Source organism: Nicotiana tabacum, chromosome 8 (assembly GCF_000715075.1).
Source record: "Nicotiana tabacum cultivar K326 chromosome 8, ASM71507v2, whole genome shotgun sequence".
In the NCBI taxonomy this organism is placed as follows: Eukaryota; Viridiplantae; Streptophyta; class Magnoliopsida; order Solanales; family Solanaceae; genus Nicotiana; species Nicotiana tabacum.
In genome coordinates, this window is record NC_134087.1 from 178,136,771 (window position 1) to 178,146,306 (window position 9,536).

General features: G+C 37.7%; 1 protein-coding gene across 2 annotated transcripts; it reads left to right on the top strand.

Annotated features, from left to right (window-relative positions):
• Positions 1-930: 930 nt before the first annotated feature.
• Positions 931-8,833, top strand: LOC107771009 (NAC domain-containing protein JA2). Of its 2 annotated transcripts, none has more exons than XM_016590333.1 (3): positions 931-1,215; positions 7,016-7,305; positions 7,835-8,833. In XM_016590333.1, the coding sequence occupies exons 1-3, from the start codon at positions 1,035-1,037 to the stop codon at positions 8,447-8,449; spliced, it is 1,086 nt and encodes a 361-aa protein (XP_016445819.1). In that variant the 5' UTR covers positions 931-1,034; the 3' UTR covers positions 8,450-8,833. The 2 variants fall into 2 exon arrangements, with proteins under 2 accessions (XP_016445819.1, XP_016445820.1); XM_016590334.1 differs by having other exon boundaries at positions 7,037-7,305.
• The last annotated feature ends 703 nt before the right edge of the window (positions 8,834-9,536 follow it).

Sequence of the window (9,536 nt, forward strand, 5' to 3'; positions counted from 1 at the left end):
CTTTCGCATCCCAATTATTATAAAAACGGTATCACCCAACTCCAAAAAACGCTAGCCCCCTTTCTCTTCTCCACGTATTTGCACGTGTCCCACACTCCATCCTCCTTCTTTGCCTACAAACTCCCAAAAAAAAGATTTAATTCAAAATACTTAAAAAGAATTTGAGAAAGTTGCTATAAAAGAAAAAAGATGTCCATAATGTATAAAATTTCAAGATCAGAATTAAAGCATCTTTTGCATCGTTAAAAATTGTGATGGGATAAATAAAATACTTGCAATTAGAAATGTATCTCGAAGAAATATTATGAGTTCGCCTGAACTCATAGTTTCGGCTCAAATTCTTTATATTTGTCCGAAAATTCAATAAATATATATAAATAATAAAATTTGAACACATTCAATTACATAAAATGTGAGAGAATTTAGAATCTAAACTCAAAAATTTAAATTTTGAATTCGCTTTTGCTTTCGATCTTAACTCAAAAATTTTAAATTCCACGTGAATTCAGATTATTTAAACTTTATGATAGATATCGAATATTGGACATCAAATGAAAAAAAAAAAATCCTTCACTTTTTTCTCTTATTTTTCTTCCAAACAGTGGTTTTAATCTCAGGTGAAAACTGCAGACAAAAAAACAAAGATTCAATCTTCTAGAAATTACGTGAGAGAGTGCCACGTTGTAGGGGACCTCAAATGACTTATTGAGGTATTTTTTTTTAACTCTTTTGCTTGGGTTCATGCATTTGCTCCAAGTCTTTACTGCTTAGATAAGGTCGGCTGCTAAATGCCTAACTTTCTCTACGTGTCACATTTTGGAACTGTCAAGACTTTATTGGGGTCCTTAGAAAAGGACAACCGTACTTATCTCTATTCTACTTTCGTCCATATATAAATCCCCAACATTTCTCGTTCTCAAAAGAAAAAGAAGTTTAGAGAATTAGTTTTATTATTCTCACCATATTGATTTCCTCGGTTATTCTCTAAGCTTCTTAATTTCTTTTACTGAAAAAGAAAAATCTAAATTTTGAAGATGGGTGTTCAAGAAAAAGATCCTCTTTTGCAATTAAGTTTGCCACCAGGGTTTCGTTTTTATCCTACTGACGAAGAGCTTTTAGTTCAATATTTATGCAAGAAAGTTGCAGGACATGACTTCTCTATGCAAATCATTGGGGATATTGATTTGTACAAATTTGACCCTTGGGTTCTTCCAAGTAAATTTCTAATTTATACAATCTACTCCTTTTTCAATGAACATGTTTAAAGGGCACTATCTTGCTTTTAATTTTGTGTTAAAGCATCCTGTCTTCAAAGTATCTTGCATTCACTTCAGTTTATAAAGTATCTTGTGTTCAAGCCGGATCCAGCAGGATCCGGGTTGTGATCTAGACAACCCATCTAATACAAGAATTGGCAGGATCCGGGGTGTGATCTAGGCAGCCCATCTAATACAAGAATTGACGATTATTTTTAATGTTCAAACCCGTGACCTATAACAATTTTATTGTTTCATTGAACATGTTTAATTAATTAAAATGAAATTTAACAAAAGAAGGATAGACTCTATAAAAGATTACGATCTTAAATATACCATGATATTATTGTTAATTGTTGATTTTGATGATGTCCATCTCATTGAAGAAGTATTAGGCATGTGCCTAATAAGAGTTTTCTTTGGTTTGGTAGCCAACCTTGTTGACTTGGTTTGGTTGGTAGCCAACCTTGTTGAATTAGTTTGGTTTGGTAGCCAACCTTGTTGAATTTCTTTGGTTTGGTAGCCAACTTTGTTGAATTGTGAAAAGTGTGTGTAAATTGTCAAATATGGTAGGCTTTAGAGAGTGAAACTTTGGCTATAAAAGGAGAGCTTCAACTCTCATTTCTTCACACCAACAAAGAGAGAAAGAAAGAGTAAGGTTTCACAGACAAGGTATAAGAAAATAGTCTGTGAGGAAAATAGAGAGTGAGCGATATTGTAGTGAGGTGGGAATATCAAAAGAGGGTTATTTCTTTTGAGTGTTGTAGTGGTCTTTGGAGTATTTACCTCCGACCTACAAAGTTGTAAAATTCCTTACTATAGTGATATCAGTTGCTCCTCTCGGGGTCGTGGTTTTTTTTCCCTTATTCAGAAGGGTTTTCCACGTAAAAATTTTGGTGTCATTGTTACTCTTTTATTCTTGTTAATTACCGTATCTCGGTGCTACATTATTATTCCGCTTTATTACCGTGAATATTATTTTGGTAAGGGGTTTATTCCCAACAACTGGTATCAGAGCACAGGTTCTGCTCGTTCACTGAAATACTATTCACTGTCGGTAGTACTATACTTGGTGAAAAATAAAAATGTCTGGAGTAAAGTACGAGGTAGCAAAATTCAATGGAGATAACGGTTTCTCAACATGGCAAAGAAGGATGAGAGATCTGCTCATCCAACAAGGATTACACAAGGTTCTAGATGTTGATTCCAAAAAGCCTGATACCATGAAAGCTGAGGATTGGGCTGACTTGGATGAAAGAGCTGCTAGTGCAATCAGGTTGCACTTATCAGATGATGTGGTAAATAACATCATTGATGAAGACACTGCACGTGGAATTTGGACAAGGTTGGAAAGCCTATACATGTCCAAAACGCTGACAAATAAATTGTACCTGAAGAAGCAGTTATACGCCCTACACATGAGTGAAGGTACGAATTTTTTGTCACATTTAAATGTGTTTAACGGACTAATCACACAGCTTGCCAACCTCGGAGTGAAAATCGAGGAAGAAGATAAAGCCATCTTGCTATTGAACTCGTTGCCATCTTCGTACGATAATTTGGCAACAACCATCCTGCACGGTAAGACTACTATTGAGTTGAAAGATGTCACATCGGCTCTTCTACTCAATGAGAAGATGAGAAAGAAGCCTGAAAATCAAGGACAGGCTCTCATCACAGAAGGTAGAGGCAGGAGTTATCAAAGGAGTTCGAACAACTATGGTAGATCCGGAGCTCGTGGGAAGTCAAAGAACCGATCCAAATCAAGAGTCAGAAATTGCTACAACTGTAATCAACCAGGTCACTTCAAAAGAGATTGCCCAAATCCAAGGAAGGGCAAAGGTGAAACCAGTGGCCAGAAGAATGACGACAACACAGCCGCCATGGTGCAAAATAATGATAATGTTGTCCTCTTTATAAATGAGGAAGAGGAATGCATGCACCTGTCAGGTTCAGAGTCGGAATGGGTGGTTGACACAGCGGCATCTCACCATGCCACACCGGTAAGAGATCTTTTTTGCAGATATGTAGCAGGTGATTTCGGCACAGTGAAAATGGGTAACACAAGTTACTCAAAGATTGCGGGGATTGGTGACATTTGTATCAAGACAAATGTCGGATGCACATTGGTTCTAAAGGATGTGCGGCATGTACCTGATTTGCGGATGAACTTGATCTCTGGAATTGCTTTAGACCGAGATGGATACGAGAGTTATTTTGCAAATCAAAAGTGGAGACTCACTAAGGGATCATTGGTGATTGCAAAGGGAGTTGCTCGTGGCACGTTGTACAGGACAAATGCAGAAATATGCCAAGGTGAATTGAACGCGGCACAGGATGAGATTTCTGTAGATTTATGGCACAAAAGAATGGGTCATATGAGCGAGAAAGGATTGCAGATTCTTGCCAAGAAATCACTCATTTCTTATGCCAAAGGTACAACTGTAAAACCTTGTGACTACTGTTTATTTGGTAAGCAGCATAGAGTCTCATTTCAGACATCGTCTGAAAGAAAATTGAATATACTTGATTTAGTATATTCTGATGTTTGCGGCCCAATGGAAATTGAATCAATGGGCGGTAACAAATATTTTGTTACTTTTATTGATGATGCTTCACGAAAATTATGGGTTTATATTTTGAAAACCAAAGATCAGGTGTTTCAAGTTTTCCAGAAGTTTCATGCTCTAGTAGAAAGGGAGACGGGTCGAAAGCTAAAACGTCTCCGAAGTGACAATGGAGGTGAGTACACTTCAAGGGAATTTGAAGAGTATTGTTCAAGTCATGGGATCAGACATGAAAAGACAGTTCCTGGAACCCCACAGCACAATGGCGTAGCCGAGAGGATGAACCGCACCATTGTGGAGAAGGTGAGAAGCATGCTCAGAATGGCTAAACTGCCTAAGTCATTCTGGGGTGAAGCAGTTCAGACAGCCTGTTACCTGATCAATAGGAGTCCATCAGTTCCGTTGGCGTTTGAAATCCCAGAGAGAGTCTGGACCAACAAGGAGGTGTCCTACTCGCATCTGAAGGTGTTCGGTTGCAGAGCTTTTGCACATGTACCAAAAGAGCAGAGAACAAAGCTGGATGATAAATCTATTCTCTGCATATTTATCGGATATGGAGATGAAGAGTTCGGGTACAGACTGTGGGATCCTGTAAAGAAGAAGGTCATCAGAAGTAGAGATGTAGTCTTCCGAGAAAGTGAAGTTGGAACTGCTGCTGATATGTCAGAAAAGGCGAAGAATGGTATAATTCCTAACTTTGTTACTATTCCTTCTACTTCTAACAATCCCACAAGTGCAGAAAGTACGACCGACGAGGTTGCCGAGCAGGGGGAGCAACCTGGTGAGGTTATTGAGCAGGGGGAGCAACTTGATAAAGGTGTCGAGGAAGTGGAGCACCCCACTCAGGGAGAAGAACAACCTCAACCTCTGAGGAGATCAGAGAGGCCAAGGGTAGAGTCACGCAGGTACCCTTCCACAGAGTATGTCCTCATCAGTGATGAGGGGGAGCCAGAAAGTCTTAAGGAGGTGTTGTCCCATCCAGAAAAGAACCAGTGGATGAAAGCTATGCAAGAAGAGATGGAATCTCTCCAGAAAAATGGCACATACAAGCTGGTTGAACTTCCAAAGGGTAAAAGACCACTCAAATGCAAATGGGTCTTTAAACTCAAGAAAGATGGAGATGGCAAGCTGGTCAGATACAAAGCTCGATTGGTGGTTAAAGGCTTCGAACAGAAGAAAGGTATTGATTTTGACGAAATTTTCTCCCCCGTTGTTAAAATGACTTCTATTCGAACAATTTTGAGCTTAGCAGCTAGCCTAGATCTTGAAGTGGAGCAGTTGGATGTGAAAACTGCATTTCTTCATGGAGATTTGGAAGAGGAGATTTATATGGAGCAACCAGAAGGATTTGAAGTAGCTGGAAAGAAACACATGGTGTGCAAATTGAATAAGAGTCTTTATGGATTGAAGCAGGCACCAAGGCAGTGGTACATGAAGTTTGATTCATTCATGAAAAGTCAAACATACCTAAAGACCTATTCTGATCCATGTGTATACTTCAAAAGATTTTCTGAGAATAACTTTATTATATTGTTGTTGTATGTGGATGACATGTTAATTGTAGGAAAAGACAAGGGGTTGATAGCAAAGTTGAAAGGAGATCTGTCCAAGTCATTTGATATGAAGGACTTGGGCCCAGCACAACAAATTCTAGGGATGAAGATAGTTCGAGAGAGAACAAGTAGAAAGTTGTGGCTATCTCAGGAGAAGTACATTGAACGTGTACTAGAACGCTTCAACATGAAGAATGCTAAGCCAGTCAGCACACCTCTTGCTGGTCATCTAAAGTTGAGTAAGAAGATGTGTCCTACAACAGTGGAGGAGAAAGGGAACATGGCTAAAGTTCCTTATGCTTCAGCAGTCGGAAGCTTGATGTATGCAATGGTATGTACTAGACCTGATATTGCTCACGCAGTTGGTGTTGTCAGCAGGTTTCTTGAAAATCCTGGAAAGGAACATTGGGAAGCAGTCAAGTGGATACTCAGGTACCTGAGAGGTACCACGGGAGATTGTTTGTGCTTTGGAGGATCTGATCCAATCTTGAAGGGCTATACAGATGCTGATATGGCAGGTGATATTGACAACAGAAAATCTACTACTGGATATTTATTTACATTTTCAGGGGGAGCTATATCATGGCAGTCTAAGTTGCAGAAGTGCGTTGCACTTTCAACAACTGAAGCAGAGTACATTGCCGCTACAGAAACTGGCAAGGAGATGATATGGCTCAAGCGATTCCTTCAAGAGCTTGGATTGCATCAGAAGGAGTATGTCGTCTATTGTGACAGTCAAAGTGCAATAGACCTTAGCAAGAACTCTATGTACCATGCAAGGACCAAACACATTGATGTGAGATATCATTGGATTCGAGAAATGGTAGATGATGAATCTCTAAAAGTCTTGAAGATTTCTACAAGTGAGAATCCCGCAGATATGCTGACCAAGGTGGTACCAAGGAACAAGTTCGAGCTATGCAAAGAACTTGTCGGCATGCATTCAAACTAGAAGACAGTGCTACCTCCTCTGGATGAATGAGACTGGAGGGGAGATTGATGATGTCCATCTCATTGAAGAAGTATTAGGCATGTGCCTAATAAGAGTTTTCTTTGGTTTGGTAGCCAACCTTGTTGACTTGGTTTGGTTGGTAGCCAACCTTGTTGAATTAGTTTGGTTTGGTAGCCAACCTTGTTGAATTTCTTTGGTTTGGTAGCCAACTTTGTTGAATTGTGAAAAGTGTGTGTAAATTGTCAAATATGGTAGGCTTTAGAGAGTGAAACTTTGGCTATAAAAGGAGAGCTTCAACTCTCATTTCTTCACACCAACAAAGAGAGAAAGAAAGAGTAAGGTTTCACAGACAAGGTATAAGAAAATAGTCTGTGAGGAAAATAGAGAGTGAGCGATATTGTAGTGAGGTGGGAATATCAAAAGAGGGTTATTTCTTTTGAGTGTTGTAGTGGTCTTTGGAGTATTTACCTCCGACCTACAAAGTTGTAAAATTCCTTACTATAGTGATATCAGTTGCTCCTCTCGGGGTCGTGGTTTTTTTTCCCTTATTCAGAAGGGTTTTCCACGTAAAAATTTTGGTGTCATTGTTACTCTTTTATTCTTGTTAATTACCGTATCTCGGTGCTACATTATTATTCCGCTTTATTACCGTGAATATTATTTTGGTAAGGGGTTTATTCCCAACAGATTTCTTATTGATTTGTACAGGTAAGGCCCTATTTGGTGAAAAAGAATGGTATTTTTTTAGTCCAAGAGATAGGAAGTATCCAAATGGATCTCGACCAAATAGAGTAGCTGGAACTGGTTATTGGAAAGCAACTGGAACTGATAAGGTCATAACATCACAAGGAAGAAAAGTTGGAATTAAGAAAGCACTTGTGTTTTATGTGGGTAAAGCACCAAAAGGAACTAAGACCAATTGGATTATGCATGAATATAGACTCTTTGAACCTTCAAGGAAAAATGGAAGTACAAAGGTAAATTCACATATCCCTTTTTTTTTTTGAATAATAAAAAGAAATTTGTGCCTTTAGACCTTTGAATATTGAATTGTGCGCTTAAACAAGTTAATTACTCATGTATTATGATGAATGGACTATTACCCTTTTTTTTAAAAGGAAAATGATAATGTATAGCCGTTCTCAAACTAATAGTCATTTTGTATGTATATATACATTCTATATGTTATATATAAAATTATACAAATTTTATATATTTTTTCGGATACAAATGTAAATAGTTTTTGGTGCGGGCTAAAAGTGGATAAAGTCCATGTTTTAAAGGTAGTATGGTTCCAAGAGTAGTTTAAATATAACACAATTTCCCTATAAAAGGATAGAAGATATGTGTTTTATTAGTTGAAGGTTCAATGTGCTTATTCAAATATCGCAAGGGTCAAATTAGAATTTACAAATAATTGGAGAACCAAAGTGCAACTATATATCCTTTTTAGGTCAAGTATCTTTAGGCATTTGTTAATGAGTTTTTGTTATGTATATTTTTCAGCTAGATGAATGGGTCCTCTGTCGAATTTATAAGAAGAATTCAAGTGGACAAAAGCCTCATATGTCCGGTTTGAACAGCAAAGAATACAGCCATGGTTCTTCAACTTCATCGTCGTCCCAATTCGATGATATGCTCGATTCGTTACCTGAGATGGACCACAAGTTTTCTAACTTGCCGAGATTGAACTCACTCAAGAATTTCCAACAAGGCGAAAAGTTTAATCTTGAACGCCTGGATTCTGCCAACTTTGATTGGGCAATCCTTGCGGGGCTCAAACCAATGCCAGAATTGGGCCCCGCAAATCAAGCTCCAGGCGTTCAACCTCAACCTCAGGGGCATGTTAACAACCACATACACAACCATAACAACAACAACAACTATATGAATTTTCTAAATGATGGGTATGTCCAGCCTACGAATATCCGAGGTAATGCCAAGGTAGAAAGAGTGAATCTGGATGAAGAAGTTGAAAGCGGGATTAGAAATCAAGGGATTGATAAATCAGGATTCTTCCAACAGAATATAAATGGATTTTCTCAAACCTATACGAATACTGTCGACCAGTTTGGGATTCAGTGTCCTAACCAGACATTAAATCTGGGATTCAGGCAGTAGATATTGAAAAGTAAAAAGATTGTAATTTGTCATAGCAAAAGATATGGAAAAGGATGAAATATGTATGCCTGTGGGTATGTCAGAAATATGGAATTTTTAGTGCTGTTTACTGATCAGTTGTGACACTGAATTCCAAGAAGAGGATGGAGAACCCTAGAGGCAGAGTGTATTCATTCCTTTGGGGGCAATGGCAAAGAGAAATTCACCTAGGTTCTGTTTTTGAGCGACTTCACATATTCGATACTGTACACACACAAAATATATAGGGGAATGTACATTCTTATAGGAATTGGGCTTATAGTTTGTACGATACATTTCCAGATGTAGTTGTATTCTGTAGTTCTTTCATTTATGTAGCAAGTCAATACATAGAAGTTACTTTTACGCGTTGTTTGTCCAATGCTCATGTCTTAGGATAATAACAAACAAAGCTATGATAAATAGAACTCAATATAATAAAAAGACGGAAAATGGTCAAATTTGTTTATGTACTGTTTGAAATTGTTCAGTTTCGCTTCCGTTGCACTATTAAGCATTTGTGCTTAGTCAAATGCTTAGTAAATCGTTTCCTATTTCCCCTAAGTGCTTCATGAGTTCGAATTTTCGAATTAAAGAAGGTGTAAATTTACTTCTCAATTTTTGACTATAATTTATTAATAACTTCATACCAGAGCGTTTTAGGGGTTCAAAGATACAAACAAATTGTTTCCTCACACCGATTAACATTTGACCAACAGAGGACAAACTAGCTCAATTTCAAATATGACCGAGGCAAATTGGCCTTTTCCCCATAAAAAACTTAACTCTATAATGTTTCGCGTGATTATTGATGGTTGTACGAGACAATGTTTCGCATGATTAATATTTGTACAGTCAACTCTGTTTATAATAGTCTTATTTGTTTCGATATATATATATTTTGACTTTTATAGCGAATGATTGTTATACACCTATAATCACATTTGACGTTTATATTGGAATATATAGTTAAGTTTATAAGATATGGGACCTAAATCTACATAGTAGAAGTTGGGGGTGTGTTAGAGTTATTTTAGTTACTTAGTAACTAATTGTTAATTAAGAGGTG